This window comes from Astyanax mexicanus, chromosome 7 (assembly GCF_023375975.1).
Source record: "Astyanax mexicanus isolate ESR-SI-001 chromosome 7, AstMex3_surface, whole genome shotgun sequence".
Classification (NCBI taxonomy): Eukaryota; Metazoa; Chordata; class Actinopteri; order Characiformes; family Acestrorhamphidae; genus Astyanax; species Astyanax mexicanus.
In genome coordinates this window covers 37,779,157-37,793,603 of record NC_064414.1, presented here as the reverse complement: position 1 = coordinate 37,793,603, position 14,447 = coordinate 37,779,157, and the positions used below count along the sequence as shown (strand labels likewise).

General features: G+C 37.5%; 2 protein-coding genes across 2 annotated transcripts; both read left to right on the top strand.

The window, feature by feature from the left end:
• Positions 1-737: 737 nt before the first annotated feature.
• calhm1 (calcium homeostasis modulator 1) lies at positions 738-4,600 on the top strand. The gene is made up of 2 exons (XM_007252277.4): positions 738-1,494; positions 3,722-4,600. Exons 1-2 carry the CDS (start codon positions 946-948, stop codon positions 4,139-4,141), a joined length of 969 nt encoding a protein of 322 aa, XP_007252339.1. The 5' UTR covers positions 738-945; the 3' UTR covers positions 4,142-4,600.
• A 420-nt stretch (positions 4,601-5,020) lies between these two features.
• On the top strand, positions 5,021-11,120 carry LOC103032155 (calcium homeostasis modulator family member 2). Its single transcript, XM_022684679.2, has 3 exons — positions 5,021-5,342; positions 5,778-6,595; positions 10,416-11,120. The coding sequence occupies exons 2-3, from the start codon at positions 6,050-6,052 to the stop codon at positions 10,830-10,832; spliced, it is 963 nt and encodes a 320-aa protein (XP_022540400.2). The 5' UTR covers positions 5,021-5,342; positions 5,778-6,049; the 3' UTR covers positions 10,833-11,120.
• Positions 11,121-14,447: the final 3,327 nt, after the last annotated feature.

Sequence of the window (14,447 nt, the reverse complement as noted above, 5' to 3'; positions counted from 1 at the left end):
AGATTTGATTGCACCAGGATTTTATTTGCTTAGTTTTTGCATGTCTTTCAAAACATAGCCTTTACTCAGCAGCAAGGACAGGGTTACAGGATGCAAATGCTATATTGGAGATTCAAACCACAGTGCAAAAGCATTATTAAACAAGCCTGCAAACATAAGTGAGCTGTTGGGATTTTATTTGATTTCCAGACTTTTTAAACTGTAGAATTTTTATTACATTTACATTTAAGGAATTTTCAGACACCTGACCAGTGTGGGTTTTTTCAAATGTTCAGGCTTTGTTTAACTGCTGTTTAAATAACTGACTGGCCTCAGATATCTACTTTGATGTCAGCGTAAACTAATAATCTTACAATAGTTTTCTTATGCTATTATAAAGCAGCACAATTCTGGGATACTTTCAGATAATGTTCAGGACTCCATAGAACCAGGGGTTTGTTATTGACAGTGACAAAGAAAAAAATCCCTCACAACTACAAAAAAGAACCATGTAAGAAACCAAGATTCAAGTTGCACCAATCCTCCTCTGGTCAAATCTGTTGTGTGCCTTTATGAATGCATAAGAAAAGTTTTGCAAGTTTTTCAGTTTGCTCTGACATCAAAGCAGATATATAAGACCAATGAGAGCTTCAAACAGCAGTTGAACAAAGCCTGAACATTTGGATAAAGCCACACTGGCCCAGTAAAGGAAAGGTGGGGCCCAAGCTGAGGTCTATAGCATATGTATGCAAACCATCCAGCATAGCTTACTCAGGGTCAAAGGCAGTTCTGCCCCACCACCAGCTTTCTTTTACCTACTCCTGTAAGCTGTGAGCACGAGGATAATTAAAGCATCCTGTGGAAAGATTCTTTAGATCTAAGAGAGAGGAGCTTCAAAACTCCGTCTGCTGAAACTTAGAGAGCTTTCTGTTCATCCTGCAGAGCTGAATCAGGAGCTTTTTGAACATGGATAAGTTCAGGATGATGTTCCAGTTCCTGCAGGCTAATCAGGAGTCGTTTATGAATGGGATCTGCGGGATCATGGCTCTGGCCAGCGCTCAGCTCTACTCCTCCTTCGAGTTCACCTGCCCGTGTCTCCCGGAGTATAACCTGCTGTACGGGCTGGGGGTGATGTTCGTTCCGGCGGTGTGGCTCTTCATGCTGGGCTTCGTGCTCAACAACAACATCTCGATGGTGACCGAGGAGTGGAGGAGACCCGCCGGAGCGCGCACTAAGGATGCGCGCGTGCTGCGCTACATGGTGTGCTCCATGACGCAGCGCGCGCTCATCGCGCCCACCGTGTGGATCGCCGTGAGTCTGATGCACGGGGAGATTCTGCTGTGCGCGTGCAGCGCCGCCACCGACCTACGCCGCTTCTTTAACCGCAGCCGCGCGCCGCCGCCCGACAGAGAGCTCGCGAGACTGCTCGCGCGAATTCCCTGCGAGAACGTGTTCGACGCGCACGGACTCATCTCCCGCGAGGCGGCCACCAGATACATCCGGTGCATGTCTCAGGTAATGAGTGGCGAAGGGCATGAGGGAGAAAAAGGAAGTACCTGAAGTAAGTGAAGGAGTTAACAAGAGAGAGAGGGAGAGAAAAGTGAGAGATAGTGGGTAAGTGACATAGAGAAAACAGTTAAGAGAGAGGGGACCAACAAGAAAAAAGTGAAGGTGAGAGAGAAGCCCAGAGACCGAAAGAACGAGAAAGAGAGAGAGAGAGAGAGAGAGAGAGAGAGAGAGAGGTGTGAATGAGAGAAAAAATGTGACAGTGAGAGGGGGTTGAGTGAGAAAGAGAACGAAATAGGCACAGAGAGAAAGAAAATGAGTTGGCTCAAGAGATAATGATAGGAGAGGACCAGTAAGAGAAACAGTGAAGATGAGAGAAAAATAGACAGAAGCCTCGAGAGGGAGGTGAGTGAGAGAGAAAGAAATAGACAGAAAGAAAGAGCGAAATCAGTAATCATCCTGCCATGCTCTGCATCATGTGTAAAGTAATTGTGGATCAAGATCACAAGAGGAAAAGGTCTGCCTATACACAAAAGCTTAGGCACCCCTGCTTAGTGAAAATAAAAACACATCCTGTGCAGAAAAGCCTCTAAACCTGCCCCTGCTATTCCCCACTCTCATCACCAGAGGTCAATCTCACCTGAGTTCTGAGTCTAATACAGTTTCATCTAAGCACTCCTAACTTTGCATTTCTACTTAATCAGCCACTGCCTCAGATACCCATTCACGCTCTCAGGTTGTGCCAGTTTTGCCAGTTCTCTCTCTCTGTACCATGGAGTATTTTTATGTGGTTTGGCTGTGTGGTTTTGATATGTTTTTGTTTTTTAAATTCTTGCTCTTGTGTTTTTGGTATTTGACCTTAACTGCCTTTTGGTAACTGAGCCTTTGCCTGTTACTAAGACCTAGATTTTTTGTTTGATTAAATCAGATATTTGTTTGTTTTCACCCTTTTTGCGATACGTTTTGGGCAGGTGTGAATTAGTGCTGGGGAGCTTTTAAGCTTTCAAGCCCACATCTGGCATAAGGCATGAGGTCAGTAAGTTAATTGATAGACTTTTATTTGGTTGTTTTATTAAAACAATCAAATAATTCAAACTGCAGACATATCTTTTATACAGTATTATTTGTTATATACAAATGTGATATAACAGTTTTAGCTTAAAGTCATAATTGTCTAGTAGACAATACACTACCCTTATATGCCTTGTCCTGTATACGGGCTACAGGTGTAGGTGATACAAAAACCCTTTTTTTCTGCAGTAAAATTATTTATTTACATTCTGAAAATTTGAGGGCTTTAAAATCTCCCATAGGACACTTGGGCTGGACACTGCCTTCTCTCTCTCTGCTCCACTTAATAATTCCAGATCAGGAACAAGAATCAACACAAATTCTGCATGTTTGAAAATGGATGTAAAAACTAGACAAACATTACGAAACTAAAGGTTTGGAGGACATTAACTGTTTGATTTGTATTCAGGAAAATATTGATTTTAAAATGGATTTCAGGAAAGAGCCAATTTGTTTTTATTTATTATATTTTGACATTAGCAGATTTACATAAATATATATATATATATTTATATTTTTTATTACAATTACAGTTATGCTTTTCAATAATGTTCCTTATCAAACATGACATTTTTTTATGTAATGCTTTAATAGATAATGTCAGGCAGACAATTGGCAAAAATCTTTATCTTCCAGTATTTTCAAACTATACAGGCTAAGTATGTTGTTGAGGTTTTACTATTGATGTACAGTACCAGTCAAAGGTTTGGACACACCTCTTCTCATTCAATGTATTTTTTTTTTCTTTTTATGAGACACTCCTTTAACTGATATTGTCCAGTGGATTTGGGCATGTTGATCTTAGGCTCACGTGAGAATGTTCCATGATGCCACATTGACGTGGAAAGCTTTTTTAATTTGAGGATTACATAAGCTGTCTGTGTCCACAATGGGTGTAAGTATCTGAATTAGATGAAGGGGTGTGTGTGTAAACATTTGGATTATTATTTTTTCTGATTAGGGTATTTTTAAAGTGGCCTCAGTCACAGGTTAACAAAAAATATATACATTTATTAATAGAAGTCATATTAACACAGATACTGGTGGTCACGGGACTTTCTTTTCTTTTAAATGTTATCATACCATAACTGAAACTAAAGAAATGCTGAATGTTCACATGGTCCAAGTGTTAATGTGACGCTGTGGGTATCTCTGTTCTCTTCAGGCCTTTGGGTGGACCTTTTTGCTGATTATCACTTTGGTGGCCTTCATGGTGAGAGGGATCAGACCATGCTTTACACAAGCAGCCTTCTTGAAAAGCAAGTACTGGTCCCACTACATCGATACAGAGCGCAGGCTTTTTGACGAGACATGCAGAGAGCACGCAAAGAGTTTCGCCAAGATCTGTATTCAACAGTATTTTGAAGGCATCAGTGGCGACATGGTAGCATTTCACAAGCATCACCCCCAATCGGAGCGAAAGAAGGAGAATAAAGAGGAAGAAAAAACAGCAAGTGAAGAAGAGAAGCTTCTGGGCATCCATGAACAGGAGGACATGAACAGAGTTCTGTGGAACTGGCATACCTGTAAACCCCCACTTAGCGTTCACAAAAGAGAGAAGAATGAAAGCACAAGTGAACACTGAGGCATTCATGCCCATATCAATGACTGTCAAAGTCTGATAAACATTAGGAACGGACCTGTTGCATATTATTTCAAAGACTAAGACTAAATAATTAGATTTGTTTAAACACACATAGTTTAATGTTATTAATGTTCATTATAAGAATATGGTCACTACACAGACTTTTAAGTGCATTAGCATGTATATGGGTGGACCTGTTGAATATTATTGTAACAAAATATTATTCTGTTAAATATTTAATCTAAGATTAAATCATTTCCAAACAAAGATTTGGTGAAAAGTGCAGCAAGTTTGAAACTATTTGTTAAAAAGACACCATATATCTGACAACTGAAAATATTTGGCAACTGAAAATGGTTCCCTGAAAATAGCTAAAGACCAATTAATTTATACTAAAGTCATATTAAAGGTTTTCTCAAAAATGTTTTTATGCAGCAGTGACACTTTACTGGATTTTACAATGGAACATTAGTGGTACATTGGTACATTAGTTGGTATTAGTTGGTACATTAGTTTAGGGTATTTAAAAATATATACATATATACAACACTTACAAAGTCTAAATATTATTAATATTTACAATCTAATTCATTTTAAAAGTGTGTAATTACATTATTATGCTGTCAATATTAATGACATTCTTATTGTTTATCATACCATCCATTAAAATAAAGTTATCAGTATAGTTTTTTAATTGCTTGTATTGCTTGTATTTTGTACTTTTTCAGTTTCGGCAAAGATTTTCATTTCGGTGCATTCCTATTATATACGTATGTTAATTTTTGGGTTGCTCTCACTGTGCTCTTACACACCTTTTAAGTTTCTGGGGAGGGACATGGGTGTGTCTGTAGACAACACTTAAGGGGTTTCTGCCCTTTCACTGAGATTTAGAGTAGTGTTATGAGCCTAGCTGGCTCAGGTCGAGTCATATGTTCCCTCGCCACATGTTTTAAATTTTTTTTTCCACTGGGGGAGGAAACCAGAGCTCAGTTCCTGCTGATGATTCACAGACTGTGCCCAGACTGAGTATGGGCGCTTTCTCTTTCTTTTACAACTCTGGGACGTTCTTGTAGAGATAGTTATGAAACAGACTTTTGGGAGTGAGATTTTTTTTGCTTGCATGCATGGACAGCTCTTTATTTGGACAGTAAACTTGTGGATTTGAAGCCTGAGGAGTTTTACCCTTCTGCCAGGGAGCATCGTAAGTGCATGACATTTCTTTTTCCAGTCACATGTCTTTGTTTATTTGTAGTTTGAGAAAGTTTGAGCTACACGTGTGCATTAACCCTTATTTGTAGGGTTAGTATTTACTTTGTGACTGTAGACTTTGTGATAGTTTGTAGCAATTCTATTCAGAGGCATCTGTTTGTAGTTAGTCTGCATAGCCGCTCACATTTAGAATATGACTCCCGAGATGAAACCTGAGCTGATTTTGGTGTGCTAGATTTTTGTGGCTAATGCACAATGTGAAGTGAACTATGAATAGAAACGAAGCCTAAATTTAATCATAAGTCTTCATTATTGTAACTCTGTGAAGTCTATAATATAAATTGGTAGTCAATGTTCTGAACTTCTGTTCTGTAACTTGTTGTATTTGGACTGATTTTTTTTCTTTTTTTTTTAAACACTTCCTCAGGTCACATCACCAGGTTCCTCTACTCTGTCCATAAGTTTGCTTGCCCCAGGGAGGACGTGTTAGAGCTTGTCTAGGGGTACTTTGAGAATCAGTTTACATGGAAATTCTTCAGCATTGTCCTTTCTGGATTTCATCCAATAGTGGTTCCTGCTGAGTCTTGCTCACATAGCGATGTTTGAGACTTATTTTTTCTTATGATTTCAAGATTTTTTTATTATCAGCACACAACCACCACAAGGCACTAGCACCGACTGAAACAGAAGGAGGATTAAATGGCTGCACTTTTGGCAGAACATTTCAAATTTGCTTCTCTCTTCTTCAAGAGCAAGGATGTCGTGATCTTCAATGGCCTCATAGCCCTGGGCACAGTGGCCAGTCAGACGGCATATAACATTTTTGCCTTTGAATGTCCATGCTCTCCAGAGAGGAATTACCTGTACGGGCTGGCAGCTATCGGTGTACCTGCGCTGGCTTTCTTCATCATTGGAGTCATGCTCAATCGAAATACATGGGACCTTGTGTCAGAGTGTCGCCTCAGAAGATGCCAGAAGTTCTCTGGGGCAGCCGCCTTCGCTCTGCTGGGGTCGATAGTGGGCCGAGCATTAGTGGCCCCTGTTACCTGGTCTGTCCTCTCACTCCTCAGAGGGGAGGCCTATGTGTGTGCCATCAGCGAGTTTGTAGACCCTCAGTCCATGGAGAACTTTCCGGTCACTTACCAGAACCAGAAAATCATGGCCCGCTTTCCATGTAAAGATGTGCCTGCTGAGGTGTTGCCATTCTATGCAGAAATTCACCGTCGACTCAAGTATGAATCTCAGGTAAGCCTACATACCAATTTTACTTTCTTCTATTACAAAATAAAAAAGTGCCAGAAGTAATGGGACAGGAACTATTATTGATTATTATGTCCCATGAATGGACAGTTCTGTCCAGATGTGCTGGTCACAATCTTTACTCCCCAGTGTGCTGTCCACTGTTGATGGTAATGCCTTCTATGATTTATTCCCGTGGCACATGTGACATTATTAAATGTTATATTATATAAGGACAAATGGCTGCACAACTTCAGAAATGGTATGTCCCATCCATCTAACACCCACTTTCAGGTGTCTCTCAAACTCCAATAATTCACGTTGGAACACACTATACAGGTGTGATTGTTCCAAAGCCATCCCCTGAGGTAACACTTCCTGATCAGCTTACATACTGCTGTCCCAAGTGTTGAACTGTAGGTAGGTTCTTATTACCAAAAGCAAAATCTCATGTTCATATATAAACTATGAAAATAATGAAAATATGAAAATAACCTAATTTCACCATTGAATGTTTTTTATATTATTATATTAACTGTAACTCTAAATTAAGGTTGTTTTGTGTATAATAATTGGGAATTAAGGGACTGTCCAAGCAGAAAAACTACTTTTGTATTTTTTATCATATTCCTTTTCCTACAACTAGAATCAAATCTATCTAATTCATTTTTTTAAAAGCTAAATAACTTAAAATTTTCCAATAAACTGAAAAAACACACAAAACACAAAAAAACATCTCAAACTAAATTAATAAATTAATAAAGCCTGTAATCAGATAATGATGACACTTTGGTACAATATGTACAATCCTAAATTTATTTAGGATAGATTCCACAACAAAATCATCTATATATGTTTTATAAAAACAAAAAACATGCATTTTTGGGGGGCCTTTTATTGTCATTTTCATCAACATTTTATTGTCTCTTTTGTCTCCTTCTGTCTCACTTCTTCTCCACCCTTTCAATTCCTCTAATTCATCTGTGCCAACGTCAAAAACCATGTGTTCTATCACACAGTTCTGTTTTATTCAGTTTCAGGAAGAAGTGACAATTCATAAAACTGCTTATTATGCTTTAATAAGCATATGAAAAAACTGTGAAGCTTTCCAGCAATACCCAACAGACACTGCTGTCACAAACAGATTTTATTGTCATAGCAATATTTCCACATCCACACAAAGCTTCCCTTTTTAAATGCATCTTAAACAATAGAGAATTAACAGCTGTAAAGTGAAAATACAGTGAGGCGAATCGCGTGCCAGGGTCTATGTTTTAAAATACAGGGGCTTGTGACGACTTGCAGGACAACAAGACACAGCTATGTAGCTTTTATAAGAGTCCACCTTTGCTTTACTCTGTAATTATCCCCAAGGTCTTCCTCAATCTCTCCCAAGAACATGAAAAAAGAAATGAACCTGCTGAGACAGAGAAGGTTTTATCTCTTTTATTAGAGTGTTGTTTTTGACCAGTAAAAAGTACAGTAGTTAAGTAAAAAAAAAACTCTACCTGTTATCAATAAAGTAAAGGTGAACACAACAACTTTGGATTCAACTTTTATTTATATATCTGGTATATCAAATTGAAATTAAATCATATTACATATATAAAATGTGTATACTATTTTTAAATTTGTTTTGGATCACTGCTATACTATACCAAGTGGCCAGTGTCCTGTGTTTGGGTGGTTATGTTCACTTCAAAGTGAAACCTATAAACACATCAAGTGTATTTGTTATCCAGTATTTCTTTGTAATAAGCTCCCATTTTCATTAATCAATTAATTAATTTGTTTATTAGTCACTAGCTGTGTTAGAGTTTATATTCATTTGTCTAAATTCAAAGTCATTACTTTACTTAAACCTCCAAGTAATAAAGATTATGTAAAGATATGGAAAGTTTAACTATATAGCCCATTGCTTAATACAGATTGTGATAACATATCCGTGTAATCGCATAATCTTTTTAAAACTATGTGCAATCATGTAGCACACTATCTCTATGCACTAAGTTGATTTGTTTGTTAGAATTTTTATTTTTTATTAATTTAATTCATTTTACTTGTTTATTGCCCTTTTTTGAGCACCCCTTTAACATAATAAAGTACATGGTTTGATGTACTCCTAATATAGCCTTAAATAAAAAAAATACTCCAAACTATACTGTACTATACTGCAGGTTCACTTTTAGTTGCAAGTAATAGATAATTACAGTGTTTAACTTTACCTTCAAAAAATAAAGAGGCATTTTTAAGTGGTGTGTTGTGACGTATATTTTCAGCATATGTATTTTCTTTATATTCTCTTTTATTTCTCTTTATACTCTTTCACTAATGCATGTACTGTAGGCTCCGCCTATGGCTATGTATGGCTGTGTAGGTTTAAGTGTTTCCAGATGTGTACCACAGACCTTTAAAAGGAGTGCCGACATAGTGTACGGGAGAGAGAACAGAGGAACATCAGATTGGCAACATCTCTCGCCAAGGCTGACCTAGGAAGCCTTGTAGATATTGTCTTAATCTTTGTAATAAATAATTGTATTACACTTAAGGCAATGTCTGCGGTGTCTTCTTCCTCATCTTCAAGCATCTTCACAGCAAAGAGACAGCGGTAAACGACAGTTGCTCTGCCCCTACAATAATGCTAAGAACTAAGATAAGATTTCATGGCTAAATTGAAAATTGGGTAAACATAATGACATATTAGGGTACTGTTTCATAGTTGTTTCAATCCACGAGCCTTTTTTCACAGCATCTCATTTCCCACATTCATACAACCCAGCAATGTCTCACCTGCAGCCTTTTTGAAAGAGGACACCTGCATTCAATAAATGTTAATGGATATTTTGGGTGCTTTACAGTTCTCACAGTCTATAGAAAGGGCAGGGATCAAATTACAGGCAGGTGGGCATGTATAGTTTAAATCAGTTAACAGTGTGAAGTGTGACGAACAGAGATTTGCAACGAGACAGAAGCTTTTGTAATTTGTCATTGTAAATGATAATAATAAGTCCATTTGATGGTATGATCCATGGCTGGGAGAGTCAGAATAAAACCACATTAAAAGATCAATGGTGGGAAAAATAAGCTTTTTTAGATATATAATGGAAGGAAATTATAATAAGATAATAATAACAGGAAAAAACATGTTTTCTTTTTCTGACAAATAGTTTCAATGAAAAAATTAAAATGGAAATGGACATACATTTTGTGCTTTTTTGGAACCAAGTAACTTTGAATGTACACTGACATGCCAAAAGTTATGGGATAGCAGTATACAAATGGACCATGACGTGTTATCTCAGGGGACAGCTTGGGAATGACCAGACCTGTATAAATTATGAAGCATTTTCCTGCGATTGAGGTTGAAGTTTAAGCAAGGCCTGATAGCAGGCACCAGATAACAATCCTAATTCATAGATTCGTGTGTGTATCAGGAATACATTATAGAAGGCATTACTACCCACAGTGGACAGGACAGTGGGTGGTAATGATCATGACTGGCGGCATCTGGCTAGAAATATCTGTGCAAACAGAAGAAAAAAATCATATTCCCATTCAGCACAGGTGGCCACTTCCACATGTGCTGCAGGTCAGTGCCATCATCCTTTGTTTTTATGGAACATGGCAAAATTCATGGGACATGTTTTACCAGTTCCTGTTCCATTGCCTGTGGCATGCCAGTATACATAATTGAAATGACATTACTTCACAGTGTGTCTAGTGACTTTACAATGTATTAAAAACCAACAAATCATTTTCAGTATCTACGTCAACATCTTTGCTAGCTTCTTATAACCTTTGTACCATTTCTCTTGTTTGTCTCAAGCTGCTGGGCTGGCTGTTGGTGGGTGTCATCTCCATTGGCGTGTTTTTAATGCTGTGCCTGAAGCACTGCTGCTCTTCCCTGGGCTACCAGCAGGAGGCATACTGGGCCAGCTACCGCTCCAATGAGCAAACTCTCTTCCAGCGCACTGCTGATGCTCATTCTAAAATCCAAGCTGCTGAGAGTGTAAAGAGCTTTTTTGGGTTTGTGGCCCTTGAGAGTGAAGAAAAAGACCTTCTGGCAAAGTGCCAGGGAGCCAAAAGTGATATTCCCAGTATGGAGTGGGGTCGCATCACAGGAGCATACTTGTACAGGGAGAATAAAGGAGCTCCACTCTACAGTCGCCTCAATAAATGGTCCAGTTACAAAAAGGAAGGCAACAATAAGGCCATTGCAGAAGAGATGGACATGTTATGCTAAAATGTTACACTGTGACACTTTTACACATTTTCTGTAGATAACTGTTCTTTGAACTTTGACATCTTTATTAATTATTAATTATTAAATATATGTGCTTGTTACTGATAATGTGTTTAATACTCAATTCATACCTGATTGAATTTATATTTTTTACACTCTTGGGTTTTTGGTGGGATCTTAGTGATTACAACATGTTAGTTATGTGTCAGCTATTCTCTCAGGGCTAGATGTAAATATATGCAAACCAAATGCTGTTCAAATAAACTGACTTCTTTGTTTCCAACAGTGCCCAATGTGTTGCTGCATCTGAATGAATATGAATATGAACGTTAATATGAGTTAGCATCCATGTTTTATATACAGTCTCATAAGCATCTACCCTACAGAAAGTGTGTTAATGTTATAATGGTTAATTAGGTTTCCTTTCACATTGCCAGTAGAGCATCTCCAGATGGCTCCTGCATTTCCTCACTTGAAACACTGGCAGGGGGTAAAACTGTGGCTAACACAACATGAGGAGGCTGCTAAAAATAGCAAGAACAAGTCTTCGGTTCACCTTGCTTTTTAGACACCTTTTTCAAACATACTTTCCTCAAGCTGTGTAAATATAGGATGCAGGCTCATTTTTCAAAGTGTACAGGCCATTTGTAAACTGTGCTGTGTACTTAATGAGATGTAATGTTTTAATAGCTCAAATACTTAATGGGTCGACTTCTTGCACAATTCTGATCAACATGGCAGTCTAAAAAGATTTTTCCTGAAAAGAAACTGTAGTAACTCATCATTTATCAGTTCATCTCCAGGAAACCAAGCAATTATAATGTATAAAAGAACAAAGCTTCAAAACAATCCCTATAGTGCTAATTAACATGGGCCTGTATACTAGCCACAGGAACATTATGTTTATTTTTTTTTCCAGTATGAATTATAATTAAGCAATAATACACTCGAGGTTCATGCTATAACGTGTAATATTGGCAGCACAGCAGTGCTTGAACGATTATACCACAGTTCCATTATCACTTTTTGTTGAAAGATTTAGACTTAAAGAGGAAGAGAAAATATGATTTGTTTGGTTATTAAAACTCTGCAAGTTAAAATAGTAACTGTGCTGTTTGGCTTGTAAGCGCTGCATCATTGCTAGGTTACCTGTATGTGGTGGAGTAATACATTTAGAGCTTCGGTTACGGTGCATTACCAGCTGATAACTTCGCTCATAGAACGCCTTTAAGCCAGTCACATTACAGGGTTGGAACTAACTTTGGTATAATGCATGATTGTCACATTTCTGGACCTATTTAATTATTGGCCCATTGAATCAGGATGCTGTTGTTGCTAAAGCTGGAAAGCGACAAATGGAGTCAAACTGGCCTTAGGATTTTCAAAATATTTGTATTAAAGCAAATACTGAGAGGAAGGAATTAAGGAATAATAACAGTAAAAAGATCTGAAAACTATGATTTGAAACTCCCAAAATCTTTGGTTTATATTTAAAGCATAAGACTATTCAGTAGCTACTGTGAAACCTATACACTGATATACACTGACCAGACTTAATATTAAACCCCTAATGTGTGAATTGAATAATATTTATTACCTTGCTACAGATAACTCTACTGTAAAAATTAAAACATTGAGAAAACTCAAAATTACAAGGCAACTCATTAAATATCTGCAGAGTAGTTGGCTCTGCCTCATCTAGGTTCCAACTGCAATTTGTAAATTTTGTTATACCAACTTTTAACAAGAAACTAAATAAAGGCATTTGTTTGCTATAGTTTATAGTGCAATATTTTCTGTTACGCTGACTTAAAAGTTTAGTTTTCTACAGGGGAAACATTAGGCAGTTCTTGTGGGGTGTCCCAAGGAATAGTCAAAGGAAGAACAATATAGGTGAACTGGAACAGAAGCACAAATTGCTTACAATTATAATACTTTCTTCGATAGAAAGATGTGAGGACATACAGTTTGTTGCAGTGTCAAGGTGTTGATTTAGCCTCCAAATTCCCCGGATCTCAGTCCAGTCAGCATCTGTGGGATTTGCTGGACGAACATGTCTGATCTGTGCAGGCTCCACCTCACAACTTACAGGACTTAAAGGATCTGCTGCTAACATTTTGGTGCCAGATGCCACAGAATACCTTGAAAGGTCTTCTGAAGTCCATGCCTCAATGGTTCAGCTGTTTTAGCAGTATAAATACAATATTTGATTATTATACAATATCTTATCAATATACATACAGCTCTGAAAAAAAAATAAGAGAAAGTTTCTCTGATTTTGCTATTTATAGGTATGTGTTTGAGTAAATTGAACTTTATTGTTTTCATCTATGAACTATGCACAACATTTCTCCCAAATTCCAAATAAAAATATTGTCATTTAGAGCATTTATTTGCAGAAAATGAGAAATGGCTGAAATAGCAAAAAGATGCACAGCTTTCAGACCTCAAATAATGCAAGTTTATATTTTTATGGTCTCTTTTTTCCAGTGTATATGACAATCTTATATTTATGTGGCATTGCTCAGTTTGATTGATTTGGTTGAACTTGTTATGTAATGTGTGCTTGTTTACAGCTTTTTGATCAGTCTCATGGTTTCAATATAGCAACAGACCTTCGCATATTTTCTCCTATAGGAATACATGGAGTGCTAAAGATTTGGCATCCTTCTAATGCAACGATGATACAAACCACCTGAAAATCACCTGAGAAAACACTGGATCCATCGGACATACCATAGCAACTGCCAAGCAACCACTACTACTAACACCTTTGCAAACAATATATGACCGACTTAGCCATCACTTACCAACACCATAGTTACCCAGCTTGCAATACTACAGAAACCATGTAGCAAACAGCAGGATATGAGAAACCATTTAATCTGTGCAACTCTTCTACATTTCCTTCAACAAATGCATCTTTCTAGTAAGAGTGTACAAATCTCATAATAAAGAAGTCTTAATCTTGTAATAATCTCTTATGTCAATTATAACCAGTTCGGTACCACTTTAAAATAAGACAACCTTTATATAGGGTTTATAAATGGTTTACAATTAGTTTATCAATGGTTCATTATAAGGTTGTAAATGCCTTTAAATCATTAATAATCAGTTATAACACATACGTAGAAAGGGCAACAATACAGATGGCTGTGGGTTCACTGTTTAGCAAACAACAGGTAATTTTTGCCCTTTCTACTTATGTGTTATAACTGATTATTAATTATTTTTAAGGCATTTACAACCTTATTAGTAACCATTAATAAACTAATTGTAAACCATCTATGAACCCTTTATAAAGGAATTCTTATTTTAAAGTGGTACCACAAGGTCATAATCATGAAGTTTTAAGAGTTAAAAATCAACATTTGGTGGAACAACTGGTTTTCAATCACAGTTTTCATGCATCTTGGCATGTCCTCCCCTCTTTACCCTCTCTCTCTCTCTCTCTCTCTCTCTTTCTCTTTCCTTATCTCCCTCTTGTTCTCTCTCTCTCTCTCTCTGACTGTGACTGATCTGTGTTTATATATATTGTATAAGTCAACAGAGCAGCTCATCGACCCCCATTCCCCATTCCTTTCACAGCTTTACAGAATACAGCCTGTCTGTCTG